The following is a 25,530-nucleotide window of genomic DNA, read 5'->3' on the forward strand; positions in this document are numbered from 1 at the left end:
AACTGTTAATTTTGAGAAGGAAAAAAGCAACATAAATGTCCTGAAAATGTCTGGCTATTACATTTACTTTCATATTTCTTCTAATACATTATATTAGATATGCAGCTTCTTGGACCGGAGCCTACAATTAGATTACTTTCTGACATTGACCTTTCCTCCAGATTTCCTTGATAAGGCCAGCCTAAAGCATCAGATCCACATGTTAAAGGACATGTTGAAATTAGCAAAGAAAGAGATAATTAACCTTTGCATTTCATTTGTATTCCTTAAAACCATTTGTCCTACTTTCAGGTACCAGTGAAATAAGTTAGGCTTTTTTTTTCTGTTTATCATGAGCAGGACTGCACAAATATTCTGCTCCAAACCATCCCAAGAGATTTCAGCACAGAATGAAAGAGCTGCATTTTAAAGTACTAATTGAAGTATGAAGAATTACACCATGCTTAATACTCTGTTCTTTCAAATTAACAAAGTGGCAGGGGACATTTTTGCATTCACAGAAATAAACACAATATTTCTGTAAATATGGAGGTGTAATACATAATTGAGTGTGTTAAGACAAATTAAATATACACTGTAAGTCCACATGTTGGGAAAGGGAAATGTGGAAAACCATTCAATACAAATAGACAACGCATTAGCATCCAAAGTAAGAGGTGAATGACCAATGACAGGTTAGTGTGTTTAAAAGCAGGGCTCACCATCACTTCGGAGCACTAGTGGAGTGGACGGGCCCTGGACTCTGGTCTTTGTGACGGTGTTGGTCACCACACAGGTGTAGTTGCCAACATCTGAGGGCTCCACCTTGGCGATGTACAAATTTCCCGTCTCCTGTGAGATGAAGCGACGGTTATCCTGACTCACAAATGTCGGGTACTCATTAAAGATCCAAGAAAATGAGAGGTCTGTGGGTAAAAGCAGAGAGAGATTTTTCTTTTTAAAGTTTCTTACTTTGGTGTTTTGCAGGGGGGCTTTTTAACAGGGCCACAAGAAAATGAGACACTCTGGTTGTGTGGTATGTGCTGCAATAACTTTTCAACCTCCTGGGGGAAGTAAAATGCGTGATATCATGCTAAGGTGAAAATTGATGGTTGAATTAAGGAGAGGCTCAAAACAAATGCAATTATCAGGACTCACTTAAATTATACTTTTTATGTGGATGAGGTCTGTGTGCAAAATAAGGGATTTGAGAGACACTGGGGTTGATGCTGTCATGAGGAATTACAATTCCCCACAGAGCCAACAAGACAACAACAACAAACAGCAAGCACTGGTAGAACCTGCACTGTAACACTCAACAGTAAGGTACTAATACCTTTAGTATTTAGTAAACACAAATCAAGGACTTGTTACTCATTTTATACTATATATCATACTATCATGCAAATTAAAATAACTAACCTTCACAAGAAATAACAACAAATATACATATATTAATAATAGAGCATATAATAATAAAATAACCAAAAAATAAAATAAATATAAAGTACAATTACATGAATAGTTACATACATCATTTTATTTTTATCATATATTTATTTATATACAGGCCTAGTACTGTAATTACACTGGCAATACCTATTGCAGTTTCCTCAAACATACACAAAAAGACATTCTCCGAATTTCATTTTCTGTTTCTCAAGCACTTTTCAGCTTTTTAACAGTGAGATAGTGCCTGTCTGCTAGTTATAAAAACTCTGCTGCAACCGAACATGCCCACATTCTTAGCTCAACTTCCTCTCTCTGTGTTCTCAATAGAAAGTAGCTAAAACCCAATGACAAAGTTGCTAGATGATGTCACACGTATTTAATGAAAAAAATAAATCAATTACATTACATTTAAATTAATCCAATCTCAGTCTCAGGAACCATTCACAGCTCATTCACACGTCTTACTGGCTTCTGATTGGTCAACTGAACATGCTGCTGTAAAATGCACTTTCTAACTTTCCACTTTCTAACTTTCTACTTAATTTTACGGTAATATCTGTAGTGGTAATGATGGACAACAAGCCTCTCCAGAGGTGAAGCTATCGTAAGCTTTATTGGTTCCAATAAATTGGTTAATTGGTTTTTAACCTTTTTGGATAGATGTTATCTTGCTGATTGAAGTAAAAGTTGCCAAGGCAAAGGCCATGACACTAAAAGTTGAGCTCTGGTGGATCCTGTTTCCACTGATCATCCTTAAGATCCACCTTTGGGAAATTCAGTGGATTGGACATGATTTGGAAAAGCATACACCTGTCTACATGAGGTCCCACAGTTTACTGTGCATGTCAGAGTACAAACCAAGCCATTAAATGCATGGAATTGACTGTAGACGTCACAGACAGGATTGTATCAAGGCACAGATATGGGGAAGGGTACAGAGCACCTGGTCAATTCCATCCCTACAGTAAAGCATGGTGGTGGCAGCATCATGCCGTGGGGAGGTTTTTCAGTGGCAGTAACTGGGAGACTAGTCGGGATCAAGGAAAAGATGAAGGCAGCAATGTACAGAGACATCCTTGATGAAAACCTGTTCCAGGGCGCTCTGGACCTCAGACGGTGGCAACGGTTCATCTTTCAACCAGACAAGGACTCTAAGCACAAAGCCAAGATAACAAAGGAGTGGCTACCGGACAACTCGGTTAATGTCCTTGAGTGGCCCAGCCAGAGCCCAGACTTGAACCCAATTGAACGTATCTGTAGAGATCTGAAAATGTCTGTGCACTGACGCTCCCCATTCAATCTGATGGCAGCTGCAAAGAAGAATGGGACAAACTGCCCAAAATAGGTGTGCAAAGTTTGTAGCATCATTCTTAAAAAGACTTGAGGCTGTAATTGGTGCTAAAGGTGATTCAATAAAGTATTAATCAAAGGCGGTGAATACTTATGTACATGTGATTTTCTCGTTTTTTATTTTTAATAAATTTGCAAAGATTTAAAAGAAACTTTGTTCAAGTTGTCATTATGGGGTATTGTTTGCAGAATTTTGAGGAAAATAATGAATTGGATCCATTTTTGAAATAAGGTTGTAACATAACAAAATGTGGAGTTGTGAATACTTTCTGGATGTAAGTCCTAAGATATTTTTTGTTCTTTTTCTCTTAGAGTTTCTTTCTAAAATCTTTTTAGCAATTTTGGTGCAGGCTTATTTCAAGCAGTTACTTGGTTCATTGGGCTTCTAGTCTCGCATAACTTTAAACAAAGAGCAGTAATTACAAAAATCAATTCATTGGACATGTACATAATAAAATAATAATAGTGTAGTTACTATGTAATAAAAATTAATGACTGACTTTCAGAGAAGATGAAATTAAGCAATTATGGGACACCATTAACCTGATCAATAATCCAATTTACAAGTGAAAGTGTTCAAATTGATACAAATGTTCTGCAGAAAAATGTGAACAGTGAAGCTTTTTAACAATACAGTATAATTAACACAGAAACCATAACCCCTCCCTAATGATAATCAATACACCATTGTCACATTCACCAGTACAATAATTTAATCACAGCCATCACATCCACCAAGAGTTTCACAGAGGGCCATGCTCATTTTAAAACATGATGTCGTCTAGAAAATGACCACTGCAATTTAAAAAGAAGGTGTAGTTTGTGCTCTGCATGAGAAGTGAGAGAAATAGTAATATAAGTCAGATAACATTTTTCAGAACAAATTCCTCCATTGGTCTTTCAGTAGCTGTGTGTTGAATGAGCTGGATACAGTTTGGCAGTAATGGGATTCCTCTATGGCCCATTCATACGGGATCTACTCCTGCATGAGCTCTTCACATTACTGATGTCGAGTCATCAAATGGATTGATGAATGTCGTGACGTAATCTGCTGCTTGCAGCCAATCTAACTGATGAGCACGTGCTATTTCCCTGCTGGGTGTAATCAAACCCTACCACTTGTTAGCGGACTAGCAATTAAACAAAACAGTCTAGGAAGCACCCTTCCCTTTGCCTCTCTTAGCTGCTTGGCCATTTATCACTGCAGGATCCCATACTCCTGCTGGCTGAATGGAGCAGGTACTGCACTGATCAGCACCGTTTGGCTGATGTCTGTGTGTGTGTGTGTGTGTGTTAAGCTGAGCACAGAATGATGCCACAACAGAGCTCCATGGGGACATGGGACACTTCAAGGCAGGACAAGGCATGTTGTTTGTGTTTGTTTCCTCTCCAGTGCTTTTTGGACTAAGGCTGCACCTGCTCTCGTTCTATGTTTAAAACCCATATGCCTTCATGGCACCACATGAGCTGCAGAATACCGCAGAGAGCAAAAAACATAATGAGATGTTTCACACAGCTGGCCGAGTAGTCTTCCCAAAATCATCAAGGGTGTTGATTTTATGGGTTACACAATGCTCCCTGGTATAGGAACAGGACATTTCTAAGACAAATGTAGAAGAAATCCAGCTGCCCTGAAGACAATATTACAATCACTGCCATGGTAACAGCAGCCTTTGCACATGAGCCCAAAATAACAACTCATTATGTAAAGGCTAAAAACGGCTAAATAATTATAATACAATAACATTGATGTGTTGAACTTTACATTCCTAACAGTCCTTGGTGTCTTTTGGTGGTTCAAAAAAAAAAAAAAAAATTGGCAATTCCAAATCATTATTCACTGGAGAGAGATCTGCAGAACTCCCAGCAGAGGTCTGTGTGGTTTCCCTCCAGGTTAAAGATCACTTTGCAGAAGTCACAATGAATAAAGCTGCTCCACTCACACAACGAGACCCTGGAGCAGCTTCAAAGGACAGGCCTCACTGAATATTCAAAGAGCGAACAAGACGTGCAAGTCAAACATCTGCTGGAACAGATAGGATGACTCACAGACTGATTTGAGATAATAAAAAGATAGAGCTCGCAGACAAAGACGGTGGGCAGTAATACAAAAGTAGGTTATTCAGCCTTCATGACAGCCAGATAAGGGAAAGACTTTATCAACCTGGGGCACATTCAGCTACAGTATGTGTGTGGACACTGCGAGTTGAAATATTAGATTCTCACCTTTGTGTATAGGGTCCCAAAATGAAATGAAGTCAGACGAACTCTCTGTAGACTGCCATGATACAATTGACATCAAGAAAATTATGAAGTGGTTTCAGGACAAGTTTTGACTTTGCTTGAGCCATCAAGCCAAAGCCTATAGTCTTAAACCCTATGGAAACATCTGTGGAGAGTCCTGAAGACAGCAGTTCAGAGACACTTCCCATCCAATCTGACAGAGCTTGAGAGGATCAGGAAGAATGGGATAAACTACCCAAATCCAGCTTGTACAGACTTATCCATGAAGTCTCATGAGGGTTTTGTACAAATCCCATTTCTAGGGAAGCTGGGACATTGTGTAAAATGTAAATAAACAGAGAATGCAAAGACTTGCAAATTATTTGGGACTATTCACAAGTCTAAGGACAGAGATTGTCCACTTAGTCAAAGTTCACCTTTGATATCTGGTGATGTGATTTGGTTTTCATACGATTTCATATCATATGCAGCTTACTTTTCTACCACTGTGTATGAAAAGTGCTATTATACACTACAAATAACATTGACTTGACTGTGTACAGTGAAATAAATGATGGCTTCATCCATTAGAGGATGTACACAGAACAAAAACTGCCACTTCAAATCAAGTCTGCACATTTTAGTATAATTTTCTTTAGAGGTCAACGATGAAACCATGAACCATTTGCACTGCATTTTCTCTGAACAGCTGATTTGAAGTGAAGCAGATACCAACAAAAAAAATGATTACTACAGCATTGAAGGAAATGAGGGCTACAATACAAATACAAATTTTATGTTTATGTTTATTATGTTTGTCCCTGCCCTCCCTGTGCCACAGAAGCACAGTTGAAACTGTGCCGCTATGGTCGCAGGTGACTTTGGAGGTGAAATTGGATCCCTTTTCGGTGCCGTGTATCAAAATGCAACCCCATCTCCTAAAAATGACATTCCTACGAAACGAAACTGTCCTGTCTGGTTAGAATCACATTAGAAAGCCATTTATGTTAGTGCTAGAGAAGATCGTAGATGTGTTTAAAAGCAATCGGACATGTTTCATGCCAGCCCTTGATCTTCCTCTGACGCTAACAAGCTCCTGTAACTGCCTATAAACACAACTCTAAAATGCTTTAGTCTTAGTCAACATATTTGCAACTCCCAATCACATGACAACATATTCTCGTGACATTCACAGGAAAAGTAATGTGTCTGGAATTAGGTTCCTCGGGAAAACTTAATTTTTGCAGTTTAGTTGTACTATATCTAGGGATTTTTAGAAGGCTGAGTGGCAAAGTGTTGGCTGGCATCTCTTTCAATGGCACTAAAGTGGCAAGCATTTGCAAACTTAGCAGTTTTGTTGGGTTTAGGCACAAAGGAACACAAACAACATTTTGGTACAGGTTTAGCTTAAAATCACCTCCCACCGCAGCTCTGTATTTCAGGTGATATCGCCTACATCACGTCACGTTATAATTTCCCTGTGGTGAGGATAGCAACAAAAAGTGCCTCACACTGGACTCCTGTTTCCTGTGAAGAAGTCCAACAATCAACCCAGACCTCTTAGTTTGGGAATTAATGATCGCTATAGGCCCAGATGTTATACTTTTTAGTCTGCCGTTTGTACAAATGACCTACAGTATAGAACCATCTGGAGAAAAGGAGGGCAGTCTCACTGAAGGACAGTCCACATGTGTTGGTTAAAGTCAATGATGTCAGCCAGCAGTTGAAAAAATCTAGTCTAGTTTTTTTATTCCTGTAATGTGTAATGTGATTAATTTTCTACACAGTGCACGCTGTGGCCTGTTTCTCATCTTCCTGCTGCAGCTATAAGCCAAAGCCAGCTACTAAGACTGTCCCTAGAGGGGAGGGGAGGTTATCCCCCACTGCTTAAAGCAATACATATTCATTTGGACACAGACGTTTACAACAACAACAAAAAAAAAAAAAAAGGAAAAAGACATTGACAAAGCTGCCACCTGTCAGTACAAAAGGATGCCGGCAATTTTACTGTTACATCAGGATAGTGTCATCATATATTATTATTAGCATCAGCTGCCTCATCTCTTGATGGTAATAGTACATGTAAAAGCACACTGTGACAACAATAAGCATTTTTAATTAACCCAATTAGGGTTGGGAATGTTTGGGCAGTGGAATGTTGCAAAATTAACATTTTTCTAGGGCTGAATAATTCTCTGATTATAGCATAGCATTACATGTGTAATGTGTCATGAGTAATATGAGTACTGGTACAACATGAACTGCTTTTTTTTCCTGAAACATTACCAAAGCTGTGGAGAGGACTGCGTGCGAGCAAAACGACATGGCTGCAGTCAGCTGAGAGAACTCACTAACCATTTGGTCCCATTAGAACGTACGTACATGTTGCAAGGATTTTGGGGGAGCATCTTGTATGAGGCTGCTTCTTTGTGCAGAAAAAAACAAGCAGAAATAGAAACTCAGAAAACCCCTCCTTAGTTAAACTGCTGTCATCCCACATTGTGTTCCTGAGTGCAGTACTTCCATAGCTGCCCCAGGCTCCAAGATTCCTCTGCTCCACTGTTTCCTTACAGGACCGGACAGGATGCACATGCTCCTTGCTTTCAAAGCCTCCGGTGAGAGCACACAACACACATACAAGAACACACACACACACACACACACACACACACACACTACACACACTAAAAAACCCTAAGTGGAGACGCACACAAGTGATTTCAGTCTTGAGTGCCCCTTAAAGGTCTCTCCCCATTAGAAAATAGAGGTCAGCAGCATTAGGTCCACAACTAAACACAGTAATCGTGTAGTACAAAGAGCGCGGCTGGGTCACACTGGCAGCCCATTAATGTGGTTGGCTTTGAAAAAGACAGAGACTGACAGCCTCTCAGCTCCTCTCACTGCCTCTGATCCACAGTGACAGACAGGAGGAGAACTGGACTACACATTTAGGGGAAACAAACATTTCTGAAGTGGCAAAGATTTGTGTTGTAGCCCGGTTGTGTTAATCCATTCCCTTTATTTGGACTGTGCAGATATTCATTACCATATATTTCTGGCATGCTCGTACATTGTCTTGTCAGTTGGAGAGGGACTGTGTGTGGTTTTGTGTGCAGGGTTGAGGAAGAACCCTGCTCTTTGTGTTGCCATCGGGCCTGGCAGGGTCTGTCATGGCTGTCGTACACCGAGGCTCTTGTCCCTGTCTCTCCTCTGCTGATTGTAAGAAACAGTTAGGATTTCCAATGATAGCTGATTCCTTTGTTTACCTTCTTTTTATTTACAATTAGACAATATTAGTTTCATGTGCCGGTTCTCTCTAGTCTAAAAAGAGTGGGACCAGTTCCTTCACTGTGTTCCATTTTACTTCCTGAGTCACAGCCAGGATTGGGTCTACAAATTTTTAAAAGCTGCTACTTGTTTCCAACAGTGTAGTATATAATAGACTAGAAATAATGTGTCTAAACTGTATATAATAACGTGTTCGGCGAGTCTACGAAATACCAAATAGTGCTTTAATATTTGAGGATGACACGTAACTGCAGTGTTTGAGTCTGGTTTGGGTCCTTTGCTGTAGGCTATAACCCATCTCTGGTCATCCCTCATGTTTCCATGTTTCTCTACTGCACCAATTTTTACAATGGCAAAAATGCCAAAAAAAATAAATAGATAAAAGATCCAATTCTAAAAAGTAAATGTCAAGTATGCAACTTCCTACATTATTAAATAATAATTACTAATTTAAACATTTAAAACCAACTGATAAGAGAGTGGTAAAAGTGATGTATGTAGGGTTTGGCCTACTCTGATTGGTCAGCAGAGAGAGCCTCGCTCAAAAGTGTTTAGAAGTTGGTATTTCTGTACTTTTGCCAGTGATGTTCTGTTAGTCAGTATCAAAGTGACAGCAAGTGCCAGCTCATTATTCATAAAATGTAACATATTCCTTGTTGCTCTGTTATTATTATTTATATTTTTCTTGTTTCTTCCTGTCAAAAGTAACTTGTTACATTACATGTTATATTACTTTTCCGAAGGTTTAGAGTCTGATGGAGAGTTGATGTAAAAGTGTGTGTGTTTATGTTGTATCAATATTATATTATCTGCACCTGATTTATTGAGGTAAACGCGGTGGATGATCATGCATAATCACATAGTGTTCCACAGAGCCTGCTCGTTTGATAAAATCTCCAATGTGACAACAGAGTAATGCTACTTTATAAACACAGCAAAGAAACTCCAAGAGCTCACTTTGCAGTGCTTTGTAAACCTACAGAGTTAGTCAGTCCTTCTAGGTGTTATGCATGAAAACAAACAGGCAAATGGAATTTTAAAGTCAAGAAACAATTGGAATGCTGTTTTTTTTTCTACTCTACGAATGAAAACATTTTTATTAAAAAAAAGTAATATGCAAACAAGCTGTTTTTGGAGGGCACAATATTTTTACAGAATTTTTAATTGTCATTTTTTACACTACTTTTTACTTGGAAAAGTATTTTATTACTGTAATGGTCCAAAACTGTTCTCCTCACCACATATCCCTACTGAAAATATTTTAATAAGTTTGCTGACTGTAGCTTTAAGTTTGGAATTTTGATCTTTTTCCCAAATCTCAGCCTGTTTGTGTTACCTTAGGTTGACTCCAATAAGATGATTTAGCATTTGTACTCCAACAACAAATTCATTTAATTTAAATGTATTAAAATAAATATTAGAATAAATAAAATGATAATATACAGTTTGAATTACAAAAGAGAAATTAAATGAAAATTTTTAATACTGTTGTATTAAACACTTATAATAACATAAGAGGGATTTAATGGTCAAGCTGTTAAAGTGGGTCATAGTTTCACTCTTGACATAACTGGGTTTGGTCAGTGGGTAGCAGAGAAGAAACAAAGCATTTAATTTTTTTAATTTATAGTTCATAAATTTATATTTCCTCTAGCAGTATGCAGTTGGTTCTTTTGCCCATGTTAAATAAATAAATGTTGGTGGCCGCCTGTGTGTGTGTTTGTGTGTGTGCCAGAAAATGACACACAGGCACACACACACACGCACACACACACACATGCACACACAAACACACACACACACACACACACACAAACACCCTACATTTCTGTTTTGTACAGTAAGTTTGCTTATTCTTGTACCTCTAATAATTTGTCTTCAACTTAGTTTTCCTGTAATTTGCGCTGTGCGGTCAGTTGTATAGTATGTGTGTTGTAAATGAAAAATAAATCACAGTGTGTGTTTTGTCATGGTGGTGATGTAACCTGATTTTAATGAGATAAAGCATAAAATAAACAGTTAGTACACCTGTACATTGTTGAATCATGAGCAAACATAATATCTTAGAATAAATACGAGATGATATTAAATTCGTGCAAGTGTTCTGAAAAAGAAATCTTTTTTTATGGTATTAAATTAACCATTAAAGGCAAGACAGCTGCCTTTATATGAAAAAGTGGATCAGCGATAATCAAATGCTCTAAAAAGAAAGACATTTAAGTTAATTACAATCAGTCCATCACTTTAATGGCCTTTGCCAACTGTAACACACTTAAAAATAGATCTTAAAGAACACAGCCGAGACTTCCTCTGAGAAATCAAAATGTTATGACTATAGAGTCTGTTCCCTGAAGGAGAGGAAGAAGATGGCAACATACTAACCGCTGCAGCTCCAGCACGGCCTCTGGCTTGCATCATTCTTACAACAGGTAAAAGTGAGCGCACTGGGACGTTTGGGAAAACAGTCATTCTCAATGGCCCTGTGCTCATGAGACGGTGATACAGCTGCACCAACAGTGCAGAACCAACCGTTTGTTATTTCACCTTGAAGAAAAACATCTTTATGTTATTAGAAAACATACGGTAACAGTAAAAAGCCACAACGAGCCAGAGTTTCATTAGCTTTTGAAAAGAATACTGTGTCTATGTGTATCAATGCTTCTCTGGCTTTTTGACAGTTGGTCAGGCAAAACAAGGCACCGTTGCTCTTTTTGAGGGCGACATTAACCACACACACAAAACAATTTGCACAAAAAATGTTTTAATGATTCACATATTGGATATAACTGTTATGTGTTTTATAATAAAATAACACTGAATAATACCGGAAATTAATACCCACTGTATTGATTTAGTTTTTGAAGGACTTAAGCCAGGATAAACCTGCTTGCTTCAGTGCAAAGCACACACACTAATGAACAATTCCAGAAAGTGAGCTGACTCTCCACAACATGCAGTAATAAAGCTGTAAAGTTAAATGGACTCAACTAAAAACAGCAATCCAGCTTTCTGCTAAGTAAGCTCGGTTGCTGTGGACGGAGCTGTCATGTTTTCGACGATTGTTATTTTCCCCTAGCACAGCAGGTGACAGCACATTTCTTCTGGGATGAAATCTCCCATGGGCACCGATGGATTTGTGTTTGTGTAGCAGCACTGGGGACCCTGAGGACATGACATGTGACTGCAGCCCAGCAGAGAGGATGGAGGTGCTTACACATCGCCGACCATAATGAAAGAAATAGCAGGAACATTTGAATTAAGCCATTAACACATACACACACAGAATCAGATGAGCACACGTGAACTCATGCTCCATATCTTTTTGATTCTCCTTTTCTTTTGTCCTTCACATCACACACACAGATGCACACACTTCACATGCAACGATAACAACAGCTAGAGGTAGTGTTGCATTTAAGAAGCTTAAGACGAGCTTCAGGAAGCATGTCACTCACATGTCTTCTGGGAAATGTGCATGTGCTACACTCAGACTCTTCTATGACCTTTTCATACATGATTAAAAATTCCAACTCCAATCAACTCTGAGTGTTGCTCTCAGAAAATACACCATATCCCATTTTATGCTAGTGTCACATTGTTGGCTGTGTGTTGGCTGCTTGCCACTGAATTTTCTCCCCACTGTAAGGTAACTGCTACATTATGTCAGAACTGTAAAGGTTTCGTAGAAAAGGCTCTGTGAGCTCAGCGTGGATGGAGTGACGATGACATGTGATATTATTTCAGAGAAAGCTCAAGTCCCCAGACAGATAAGGAGGGGGAAATATGACTGAATATGGGATTGCGAATGGAGATTACTCATGGAGATTGGGAAATGTGTCATCTGCTAATCAGATTAAGCACAGAAAAATCCCAAACAGGAAAAAGCAGGAACTACCAAAATATTAGTAATGTCTGGAATAAACATGTCCATCCATTCAACAGATGTATAGTTTAGTTACCTTGAACATTGCAGAATGTTCAAGAGGTCATTTGACTATGTGACAACAAATGCACATATCATTGTGCCTGTGTTTGAAAAATGTAGGTATTTATATAATTTTTGCATAGTTGTATCCAAAGTAATGAATCCCAAAAAAGTGTCAAAACCATCTGATTTGGATATTTCCATGCCATTCAATGTTGTACGAGCATCCTACTGTAGGGCTTGTAAATGTCTTCTCCAGCTGCCAATACACTCTTTGGATTACTGTCATGTGATACCCACTATACCTTTGTTGTCATGGTTATATAAATAAATGCAGATGATTAACATGCACAGCATGATTTAGTAAATTTTGAGCACATAAACACAATGCAATCCTAATTTAAGTTAAAATAAAGTTGCACTGACAAACTTCAACCCCACACAAGTTTTCACTATTACAGTAAGCTGTATCACAAACTGCCAGTCTTTCTGACCATTCAAAGGTGCAATTATTGCATTTTAGACGCAAAATGATTGTTGTCATTCTTACATTTTCCATTCAGTTGTGTAATCAGCATCACTGATCATCATTTTAACAGTTTTCAAAGAAAAACGGAGCTCTATGGACCTGACGAATAAACTAAACCAGGTTCTGGTTTCACTGACATTACAGTGAGCATACAAAATGGATTTTGAGGTTTAGTCTCTTGATAGGATTTGATGACAGTAACTAAAATAGATCGGTGTACAAAGTTATGGAGCATTTGTGACAATAATGATAATGATTAAAAAAAAAAAGAAAAACAAGCAATACAATAAACTGAGAAACTGAAGCTTGCAGTTTCATAGCAGTGTGGATGGGTGGAAACACCAGTACCCATATGTACAAAGCAGGCTGTCATATCATGCTATATCTTCAACAGGTCTTATCTGAACAGAATTCAATTTGTAATATAACAGTTGAACAATGAGCTCCATCAGGCTCCAGAAATCTTACAAGAAAAAAAAAACTACAATGTTTTAACTCAAGTTATCAGGCAGATCAATTACCCAGTGCCAGTTTTGTGTGCACAGAAAAAAAAACAGCAATCTATTATCCATTATCTTTAACGGCTTATCCTGTTCAGGGTCGTAGGGCTGCTGGAGCCTATCCCAGCTATCAGTTGGTAAGATGCGAGTTACACCCTGGACAAGTCACCAGTCTATCTTTGGTCCAGCACAGAGAGACATACACAGACAAAAAAAACCCATTCAGACTCACATTCACACCTATGGGCAATCACCCTCACACGCACGTCTTTGGACAAACAAGCAACAAGCAAACTCTTCAAAGAAAGGCTGCAGCCGGTTGGTGGATTTGAACCGAGCATCCACAAGCTGTGAGGTTCCAGCGCTAACTACTTCATCACCATGCTGCCTGTGGTGCCATGTGCCAAACAGAAAATGTGTTATTGATAAGTTGCATATTTCCTTGTGGTAGGAAAAGGACTGTATTCAGAAACACTTCATTAAAAATATAATATGCAGTTGGAAAAACACGATTGACGGAAGTGCATTTTGGGAAAAGGGGCTTCTTAAGGCTACTGACAGTGGCCCATCTTCCACTGACTACAAACCACGTTAAACCTCCAATAATGGTACTATACAGTGCACCACGGCTGCCTAAAGCTTTTAATACTAAGTGGGGCCCCTTCAAGAACCAAGGGGGCTTTGGTGTGTTTCTTTGCCTGGGGGACCCTCAGAATCTAGCTTTACCCTGACCATTGATGTGTACTGAATTAAAACACGCATTAGGCCAGATACACTGACTGCACATTGACACACCATATGAGTGGTGGTGTGGGTTATTCAGCATATGTGTGCTCTCCATCTAGCAACTTTCTAACACTCACTCTACTTTTCTATTCCCTTGAAATTTCTCTCTCACCCTGTCACTCTCCACACACAGTTCCAATGGTCTTTCTTCTGTCCTTCTGCATGGACGAGCTCCTGCTGTATACATAGAGCAGGACAGCTGTCTGCCCTGCATAATGTGTCCTCTGAGAGTTCCCTCTGGCAGGTGGAAACCCACCCAAGCTGTAGGGCATAAGCTGAGAGTTCCCCCCACTATGGGAAGGTCTGCAAACATATGGTACTGAATAGGGATGTGGAGACATTTTCCTCGAATGTTCCACCCACATGCAGAATTTGATTAAAATGCAATTAGGTTTTTGTGAGGAAGGGAGGGTAGCCTTGGTGGCTTGATCATCAATGTCTTGTTACTGGCTGACAGGGCACCGATACCACACTGAGATATATCTTCTCTATCCCATAGCAATGTTAAAAAACTACTAGCAGCTGAACACTGTATGTAAAAAGTTCCCCAACTTTAGCATCTTGAGAGCACTGCAAGAACTCAAATGTGTCATCTTTTACGTGTTCAGGTTTTAAGACGGGGTTGCTACATTATACCTTACTACCACTGCCCAAAGCAACTGACTGCAACATGAAATTGTCCAATATTCCTTATTCAGATACAGGGAAATTTGCCCTCAAATAGAACTTTGTAATGCCCCATCACTCATATCAGAGCACTGTCCCCTACACAAACAAACTTAACACAAACTTAATTTTATTTTTGATCAGGTTTAAATTATAGGGCAAGTCTTCTCTTCAGGTCAAATAGCCCTCAGAATCAAGAAAGAAAAAAAAAAAAAACACATTTCATGAATATAAATTGTATTCCGTTATCATCATCACTTCTCATTCCCTTTTAGGCCGCCTGTAGATTTTTGTATGCCTTCACACCCTGGGCGCATTCTCTCATATCATGGTGTTGCAGTTGGCCTTTTCCTCATTATTCATCTTTATGTGAAAGCATACACCATTTCATATATCCTGACAGGTCAAACACATTTGCAATAAAATAATAACACAACAGAGATTGATGGCTGAGCTGCTTCCCGAATTTGTGTCCATAGTAGAGCATGAACAAACCTTTTCAAAGCCTGGCAGTGCTGTGCAAAGCAGTAATATATAATCAAATAAGGATTAAAATCCCTCTAACCATTTTAGGTTAAAGTAAGATGTTATAATTTACAGCGTGTTCTGAGCATTGATGGTCTTTCATTATTATTCTGATATTGTTTGCACAATATGAAAATAATCACTAATTAGCAGAATCAGGCACATCTGTCACATTATTCTCACTTGATGATAGGTTGGAGTGGAGATGGATGTGAAAAGTCAACATTGCTTTACCAAATCAAAAGGATAAGGACAGGTATACTTTTCTTACCAAATCTCACAAAAAAGCCAGGTCTGTGGCCCCTCAGTCTCAAGCCCAATTGTTCCTACAGAAGAATTTTAATACGATTGTAGGAAGACCAAAAAGCTAATTTACCTAAACCAGTGGAGCCCTGTAGTATTAAGTACAGTTTATTCAAATATGAGTCCATACTGCATGTATTAGGGACTATATTAACAGCTTATTAATACACATTTGCTGCTCAGCTGAAAATGTATGGGGGATTAGGTGCAAATAAAGTGAAGTGTGTGTTGCTGGTGAAAAAGGAACACGTTACTCGGTGCAATTCAGGTTTGTGGGCAACAATGTGTATGTGGCACAGGGGAATAAATTAAATAAGGCTTTAGCTGCACAGACAAGTCTTACAGTTCATACTGCATATACAGTATTGGTACATAGACCACAATTCTTTCTTTTTTTTTATAGGGTTTTCATGGAATTTGATGGTGTTTAAAAAAAAAGTCTTTTAGAAGACATTTTTCACACATTCCTGGAGATTCAATTTTAAAAAAATATGGGCAAGTTTTAAATTGAGAGTTACAGGCGAACACAAACAACACGTTTCTAACAACTTCAAGCCCATCAATAACAATCAGTAAGCAGAAATAAATCCACTCATTCATCCATTCTCTAAATCTCTTATTCTGTCAAGGGTCATGAGGGTGCTGGAGCCAACCTGAGCATTGGGTGAAAGGCTTTGCGCTAGTCTATCTCAGGAGTAAAACTAAATTCAGCATACTTTTTTATAGTATAAAATATATTGTATGCCACTCATACTATTCAAATTAAGTAAAAATTTTAATTGACCTACTATTGATGGAGCTTTCAGATCAGGATATTTCATTTACTAGTTTCATCAGGGCAGACTCATTGGAAACACATTGTCATGGAATAAAAAAATGTTGCCAGATCACCAGCGATGTTCTGTGCTACTTGTCAAGTCAAGTGCTGCTTTAGATGTAACAGAGTAACACATCAGGTCAACAATGAAAAGCACTACTGGCAAAACCCTCAGTTCTTTGCCTACTGATTGATTGCATTTCATTGTTGCCAGATTGAACACTCTGATGTTCTGACCAGCAGCTTGGCTTAATGTGCATTTGTGTGTGTCTGTGTATGTGTGTGTGTGTGTGTGTTTGTGTGGGTGTGTTTAGTGCCAACAACCTGGCAAGGATGTGTGGGGAAGCCTGTTGAATCCTGATTTGATGTACGTTGCTTGAACATATTTCAAAGCAAAATTGCTACCATTACATACATATCATGGCTTAGGGGCAAGATAAACTACAGACATACATATTAACACACTCTAATGTTTACTGCATCTATTTAATGCAAGAACAAACACAATAACGACCAAGTGGACAGTTAGTGTTTCCAGCTGAATGGCATGGTGAGAGTAGCCTCTATTATAGCTGAGAGATGTAAGTCACTGAAATAGACTTCTAAATGACAGCTTGTATAGACTCTGTATATTAGTAAAGAGACAAGGGTCTTTTTCATGTGCCTGAAGATGCTTGACAAGTTGGAAATATTTCCCCGTAGGTCTTAAAAAACAAACCGTAATTAGATCACTTCAGCACAAATGGGCAGATATGTAAAGAGTCAGTGAGGCAACTATTCACAGTATGGAGGGCAACCTAATACAGGCGTGCCAGCCAAACTATTTGCAAATGAATCTCAAATTCCGGATTGCTACCGGGCTTGCCAAGCTTTTACCAGGTAAAACCCCAAAAGGGATGCGAGTTCCAAACAATTATAATTAATTTCAGGAAAATAGCACCACAGCAGACCGGTACATGAATCTGTGATATCTGTTAGGTGGCTGTCAGCTGGTAAATCCAAGCAGCTGTTACATTTTGCAGCTCCAGTAGGAGAAGAGAAGAAGCAATGAAAGAGCACATCTGTTGCAATTAGAGATTATGAAGAACTTTCCTGGAAAACTAAGTTTCAACACAAAGAAATTCAGCTTTATATGAAACAAATGGCTTATCCATTTCATGCCACGTTTTTTTTAGAATATCTGTGGAATGTTTAGCAGCTGGACCAAAAGATAGTAGGAAGGTGTTTTTTTTTCCTAATCTTCTTTTTGTTTTGAAGTCCATGCTCCCCCACAAAAAAGCACAACCTGCAATTTTTAGAGTTGGCTTTCGTACAGTTTAAACCAAATGCAATGAAGTAAATATGTTTTGTATTTCTAGCACTGTTTCCTTGTATAATTCCGTTGCAATTTATTTGTATGTGGGAATAATAACTTTGAATGCTTGTGTATCACAATGCCTCTATTGTTTTTTCTTCCTTTCAAAATAATTCAATAATGGATGTTGAACTTTGAGGCATATACATATATTTATCCAATGAGACAATGTGATTTGCTGCAGCTATCTAATCATATCAACCATACTTGACCTTTATTGTGTGTGTCCAAGTAGCTAGAAATAGATGGGTGAGTAATATGTGGTTGAATATTACAGAGCAAAAAGTTTGTTCGCCTGAGGTTTAATTACATTTTTTCTCTTGTCCTCCACCTCCTGATCTAACAATGCTGATAAGGGACGTGTTGGTGGAAGCGAACAGCCTGATTTAGTGCTCCATATCCGATTTAAATTCTTCCTGTAACTGTATCCTGTCTGCAAATACCATAAACACTGACAAATGTCACATTACAGAAGAAAATTGTCATCACAAGTCCAATTGAAAGATTGGCCTCAGTCGTTATCCTACGCTGAAAAAAACAATCCTGGTACCCTATCTGCAAGTTATCATACCATTGAATGGGCTGTAATCAGTTCTTATTAGCTCATAAAAAATTGAAATGATGCCACATAAAGTCAAATTAGCTGAGTATTTTCAGGAGGTTCTGTCCAACCATTTTAATCACCATTGTTAAATAAACATGGAGATTCAGCAACATCTATGTGGGTTTAGACCTAGATGTCTAACGTTTAGGAAAAGATCGTTTTGTGATCTAAAATACTGCAGTAAAAATATCTATAGTAAGTTGGAAAATTCAAACAGCCACCCGTCACTCCCCTTATCATCAGACAACAGGAAGGTAGAAGGTCACCTACTGAACTATAATTATGGGCTGACAACAAGTGAAGATGTTGGATTAAATGGTGTAATAACAGTTTATCCTGGATCAGGCCTCATATTTATACGCATATGAGATTAGTATTTATCCTCTCACCCAACTAGTCAATTAGCATATGATTTGTACCTTATTATGCCTTATACAATTCATCTAAGGGATTGTTTGCCATCAGCTTGACAACAAACAGTGACGAATACATTTGGCTACACAATAGTTTAATTCAACTGACGCTGGCATGAAGGAGAAAAATAAGGCTCTAATGAAAGCAGACTCCTCTGCAGGCTCCTGACAGCAAAGCTGTCACACTTCCTACAGCCTAACCAAGACTGATCACAAGCAACGCAAGAAGCACTTGGAAATCGTGCCGTCCCCCATTGCGGCACATGTAAGGTGTTGATTAGCAAGTCAAAGGTGCCACTGAAGCAGCTGGATCTTAAACAATACCAGACCAACCAAATACAAGCTTCAAACAGCTAATACCCTTCTGAGAACATTACAAACATCATGTTTTGTTTTGCAGTCTTCTGACTTTCAGTGTAAAACAATCATACAGCATGTTTGCTTGCCAACTTAGGTGAACAGTGTTAAAAACTAAGAATGTATTGATTTACCTCCAGAATGCGGTGGAGGGCCACACAGCAGAACCACTCCTTGACCTTCGCGGACTGATACAGAGCTTCTTCTGTGAGTCTTGAAGTTTTCCAGGTCTAAAAAAACAAAAATTAAATAACAAAGTTAATATTAAGGTTGACAAGTAAAACATCCTCACAAGCCAGAAGCTACTTATATTTGATTGCTGATCACAAAATCAAAGAAGCACTGTCACAAACAAATAATTGCACTTATTGTTTTACCTTCTTTTAACTTCTTTTCAAAGTCACATCCCATGGACCCTAAAGCAGTGTGCAGCAGGCAGGAAAACACTGACAACAGGCTTTCAGTTTTTTATAGACTAACTACATTAACCACACACTGTACCAGAAAGATTCTGCCCTACATTTCTTTAGACTGTGGAAAGAAACTCAGGCTCAACTCTGACAAACACAATTGTAAATTCTAGGGGGCCAAGGTTCAGCCTCACAGAGTGTGAGGCAGCATGGCAAACCACTGAACCACTGCACTGCCCTCATAAACAAAAATGATATACAAATGCAGCAACAACATTAACCTATCTGCATCTGTGCAAGTGTAAGGAGAATTTTCAAGGGTGAAAGGAAATGTCTAAAGAGTAGATGAACCTTGGGCAGCAACACTTTTCTTGGGTGGTAAACAACCTTCAGCTTTGCCTCGGGGCCAATAACCCCCTGTGTGCGCCTGGGTATACTGTGGATATCCAAAGGTCATTTTGACGGTGCAACAAATATCAGAATGGAGCAAATTATAGGAACCAGCGAGGATTTACCTGTACTGGTTCCCTATTTGAAGTACTTTTCTTATAGCACTTGGTTCAGGTTAGAGAAAGATTCACTTGTGTTGTCACTTCAGATACTTTCTTGCCTAAACCTAATCACACAAAGAACACTGGAGCTGAACTGAGATTAGTAGAGTGACAGTCCTGTACTTTGTATGCACACAATCCTACCCAACCACCCTGTTGCAACTCATTTTCTATATATAAATAGTGCTTCATTAATCCAAAGTAAAATATTTTGCATCAGGTCAAATCGTTAATGCTTTTGCAGTTTAGTGGCATAGGAGTATAATTTTAAGGCTGCCGTGGGAACAACGGCGTCTCCAGGAGCGTCATCTTTTGGGAATGACTTTATATACAAAAACTGCGTAAGCGTTAGGTACAATAACTTCAGGATAAGATTAAGTTAGAAGAAAAAATTACATAAAAACGAAGCGCTACAAATGGTGACAAGGGCAAAATCGCCTTCCATATAGTAACGTGAGTCAAGTTGTGTTATGATCAGAGTCGAACCTTGTTCAGACACCCATTCTCCTATGTCTTGTTGCACAATCCACCACCCTGTCCACCTCCCTAAGAGACTGCTACACTTTCTATTCTACGTCATAAATAAATGTATTAAAATGTAAAACAAAAAAAATAACAACTACAACATACGAAGCAACAGTATGTAAGTCAACGTAACTGAAAGAACTGTCAGATGTTACTCACCTTTCCTGCTTTTCAATTTTTCTTTTAAAAAGAAAACCAAATTTATTGGTCTTTAATCGGAATTACAGCCAAGAAAGTATTAGGTGAAACATCGTGAATGATATGTACTGTTTCATTATATATTTTTTCAATTATCTGAGGATTGGACTCTATAAACTACAATGGACTCATATCTTCATCATGAAAGACTAGGTTTCAGGTCGACCTGGAACAGAAATTCTAAATAAAAATCGCAAAAATTACAAAAATGAATCTGCTTCTTTAAAAATAGTTGTTAAACATGTTATGAAACCGTTCAGGTGCATATTATCTGTTTTTATCAAACCATACATATGGCTTAGTACACTTTTCCTCTACAGGACCTGCCTGTGTGTGTGTAGATCATGATAAAACCACCGGTCTGCTGGTATGTACACATGTAGTAGGTGATCTACTGAACCACAACTGTGGACATGATAATCACTGCCCATTCAATAGCGTTACACCGGCCAAATCAGTTAGATGAGCCATGAGTAATATTATACCACCCAATAGTACCCACATTTCAACGGCGTCCACAGAAGATGTTAGTTACTGTCAGCAGCCATTCACTACTGTAACTGGAATATTTATGAGTGCATCAAGAAAAGCTTGTGGTGCTAAGTCTAAAGCATTAAGAAAAAGGCCAGATGAGATCAGTAAAACAGTGTGAGTAAAAAGTCTAAAATTATTATGACATATTGCATTTACAGCAGGTTTGTTTCATGGTTCTAATCGTTTAAATAAAAATAAAAAATGAAATGAGCTTTACTGACAGACATTTATTATTTGTTGCCTTCTTATGCATGGGGGGCACCTGTTTTTTTTCTTCTTCGCTGTAGGATCCTAGCATTGCTTCCACCCTTAAATTTATCTTCCTGCCTTTTAAAGTCATATAATTCAGCGAGGCATGGTAAATGACATGTTGCATGCAACAGTGGACAGACATTAAATGATGTACAGTTCTAAATAGTTCATTGTTAAAAAGGGGGGAGAAAGTGTAAAGATTCGGGACTATTACTGCACCCTGCACTTGTTAATGTCTATTGCACATAATGAATGGATAAGCTAGATGCATTATAAAAAAAAAAAATAAAAGATTTGAAATCAATAATGATGTGCACTCACTAGTATGAGCCGAAAAGGCAATCTGAAGCCTCGCTGCTAAGTAGAGAGGTTTGCTGTGGGGAGTCACACATGAGGGGTTTTAATAGCTACAGAGGTAATCAGGTTACCTTTCATTCATCACACCCACTGCTGAATATTACAAAGCTATTCTGGATTTTATTCTATAGTTTTGACACTAAAAGTACTGTTAAACTGAACTAATTGTCATTTGAATTTACAGAAACAATAGCAGGCGATAATCACTTCCAACGACTCACCGCACTAATGTTCTGTATGCTGGTAAAGATCTAACGTCGTTCACACTTCACATCGAGGCTTCACGTGTACACTCGAGTGAGAGGAGATAAACATGTTCCTGCTGGATCTATTTAAATCAGAGAGCAGCTGTTGAGCTGAAAGACGTAACTGCAGAAACACCACAATTTGTAGTTAGATTAAATGATCACAGTTTTAAATTAAGTTATTTAAAAACAGAGAAAATGTATTGATTCTGTTCCATTACTGATTAAAAGTTTTGAGATTTTTTTTAATATTATTTCGTACATTCAGATTGGCCACATACTTTGAGGTCAAGTACAATCTTATGGGTTTCTAACAAAAGAATAAGAAATTAATATACAAAGACGGGTCTCAAATTTATCTGTACATATTCTCCAAATTGGATTAATTAACCTCAATTAACCTCGCGTATATTATACAGCATGTTCTCGAGTGCATATGAGCAGCGGCGTGGACACGGTGCTCATCTCAAAGCTGCAACCAATCCCCTTTCAGATGAGATTACTGATTAGTTCAGCTCTGGGTGATCTAAATGCAAAATTACGGGGCTCAGTGATTTATGAAGAGGACTATAAGGTCAGTTAATATACGTCATATTGGCTGCAGGATAAGTCAATTAAGAAGCAACTTTTAATTATCACTTTTGAAGATAAATCTCATCTTAACCCATAAGCATAGTTCAACTAATAGCTATTTAGGGCCCTAAAGCCCCATTAAGAAAGATGCGAAAACCTTTGCAAAAGCTCCTTTTTAAAATATAAGGAGACGCGGATTTGTATTCTTTAAAAAAATTTAAATCCCCATAAAGTTAATTAACAGGTTTGATAGAGCTCTGAATTTCGGGAAAGGCCTAGTGTTGACCCTCTTTTCATTTCTCGATCACATAGGTGGATACGTCCAAAATACCTTCATGTTCTTGATATTACTGGATGTATTATGATATTATAGCACAAAACTGCAGCATTCACTTTTGTTTTCCTCACTGTGCCTCTGGGGTGTTTGCACCTCAGCTCAGTCTAGATAAAAACATCGTGGACAGCCCACATGCTTTCCTGGTGTCTTTACGCAGAGGGCACTCCGGATTATATAGTGTTCAAAAGCAACTTGTCAAAATACACACACAAACGCAGACACAAGCACACACACCCACACACATTTGTATGCGCTGAGGAAGTGTAAGAAAGTGAGGCAGAGTTTTGTGCTGCCTCTGCTCTGGACAGGTGGAGTATGAGCCCCAAGGACCTGATCGTAACTGGTAGTGTTTGTGCTCCTGTCGCCCACCAGCTGCAACAGAACCTAAGTCACTGAGCTGCCGTGGGTTTCCTCAAGGTCTGCTTGAGTCTGTGCGCAAGGAGCACAGGTGTGTGACAATGAAGGAATCCAACTTTTAAGAGAAAAAAACTGCAAGAGGCAGTCGTGCTCTATTAACAATGGGCCACGCACCAAACACCAACATTTTTATGGTGCAGGATTTTAGACATAAAAGTAATATAAAAATAAAGAACATTGTGCAAGGCTTTTCTGTTCCACTGACAGTAAACATGACAAGCAAGAAAGACATCTTATTTTCTGGGCTTCAATTTTGACTGACATGTTTGCTTGATAAGCATCACCTGCTTTTCTTTTCCTACCTGTCAGAAATATGCTTGATATTATTTGGTTATTAGATTTTTACCGTCTGAAACCCAAATCCTGACAGCACTGAAAATGTGAAAGCAGTTCCTACATGAAGCAGACACAATGCCCCCCAGGTGTGGGTGCAACAAGTACTGCTGAAGCTACTACTGACTGTTAGTGGAAAGTAACTAATACCTAACTAGGTACAACTTGAGGTACTTTACTCTATATTCTACTTTACAAGGTTATAATTACTCCGTTTTTAAGTTGAAACTGTCAGAAATGTGATAATTCTACTATATCTGTATTGCCAAGGTCATGGTGGGTGGTGAAGTCGTCATTATGAAATGAATGGATCCCACAGTCAGTATGCACATATTCTTATAATCACTTGTAGTGAGTCTGCAGACTTTCATAATGTCCATAAAATGTGTTTTGTGGACTTCTCCTTCTTTGAAATGACAGTAACACAGCCAGCAGTAAATAAACACACTCAAAGTCTTGGCTATCATCACTGTACTGGCCGTTCTTTCCCGGGAAGACAGATGCAGACTCGGAGGTTGTCTGAGATCACTGTGTCTCACTTGGCAAAACGAATCTCACGGTGTATAAAAAAGCACTAAACCTTAAAGCAGCAAATCAGTATGCTAAACAGCATGGTTTGTAGTTCCTGCGGGCCAGAAACATGAAAAAGGGGGAATTTCCAGTTGTACTTCTATGAACTATGAAAAAGTTCCTGACAGCACCTTTGCCACAAGTCAGGGATTTCTTTAGGCAGGTAAATCTACAGCCCAGAACCAAATCTAGAACCTGGTTTCTGTAGAAATGAAATTAGGAAAACAAAGTCCAACAAAAGGTTCCTAGTGCAGGTGAAGAGTTACTTTGGTGAAAACCTGCCTGCAAACTGGAGAACGTGGAGAGAGCCAGGCATACTTTGTTCTTCAGCACTAATGTCTAATACAAAGATGATTTCCAATACTGCTCAAATGAGAAATAAAACAGAATGAGTGTTGAACTTGTATTCATCAAGTGGCTGGAAACTCCAAAAACAGATGCTTCAAAACTGCTGAATACATAAATGAGCAATTCATTCATGTGATTTATGTACTTTTAATAACAACTTCACTTAAGAGATGATATATCAATGCCGTTGTCACAGCTCCTCTGAAAAGCTCCATAAGGTCAGAGAGAGGTGCAGATGTGAGTGATAATTCTGTGTAGGTTTATCACTAAGAATGACTCTTTTTTAACATTGTCACATTATTTTCACATTATTGATGACGCATTGTTTTAGTATCTGGTATAACAGCAAATTTAGGAAAACTATTTAAATACTTCATCACTGCCTCTGAACACATTTATTAGCATTTAATATTTTTTTATGAAAATAATATTTTGGGCCAGTGTTTACAAGGTTTAAAGCCTTTAGACTATTACTTAGGGAAATACAATTTGCACAAATTACCATTGCATTTGAATGAAGAATGACTAAAAAGTTAGCGTAAATTTCCTTTGGCTTGTCTAACATTTCATTCATACTTTAGCATTAAAAAGAATAGCTACGGGCATCTCTTTCATCTTTCCCTACATTTACATTTAGCAATTTGGCAATTTTAAAAAGACTTACAAGTGAGATACAAACTTTGCAACACAGTATGCAAGACATTGAACGCTAAGTTTCTTCTCCCTTGTATTATACAAAATAGCTTTATGTCCTCTGACCAATAATATTTTTTCAAATTATGTCAATTCAAGGACATCTGGTCAAACAT

General features: G+C 38.4%; 1 protein-coding gene across 4 annotated transcripts in view; it reads right to left on the minus strand.

Annotated features, from left to right (window-relative positions):
* Window positions 1-25,530, minus strand: part of cntn4 (contactin 4) — a 148,156-nt gene that overhangs the window by 52,946 nt on the left and 69,680 nt on the right. For all 4 annotated transcript variants that reach the window (XM_067503464.1, XM_067503463.1, XM_067503467.1 and 1 more), the window contains exons 5-6: window positions 19,206-19,301; window positions 702-905 (exon numbers count right to left, since the gene is read on the minus strand). In XM_067503464.1, the coding sequence (XP_067359565.1) occupies window positions 702-905; window positions 19,206-19,301 (300 nt within the window). The remainder of the gene's footprint in view (window positions 1-701; window positions 906-19,205; window positions 19,302-25,530) is intronic.

Source organism: Channa argus, chromosome 5 (assembly GCF_033026475.1).
Source record: "Channa argus isolate prfri chromosome 5, Channa argus male v1.0, whole genome shotgun sequence".
NCBI classification, from domain to species: Eukaryota; Metazoa; Chordata; class Actinopteri; order Anabantiformes; family Channidae; genus Channa; species Channa argus.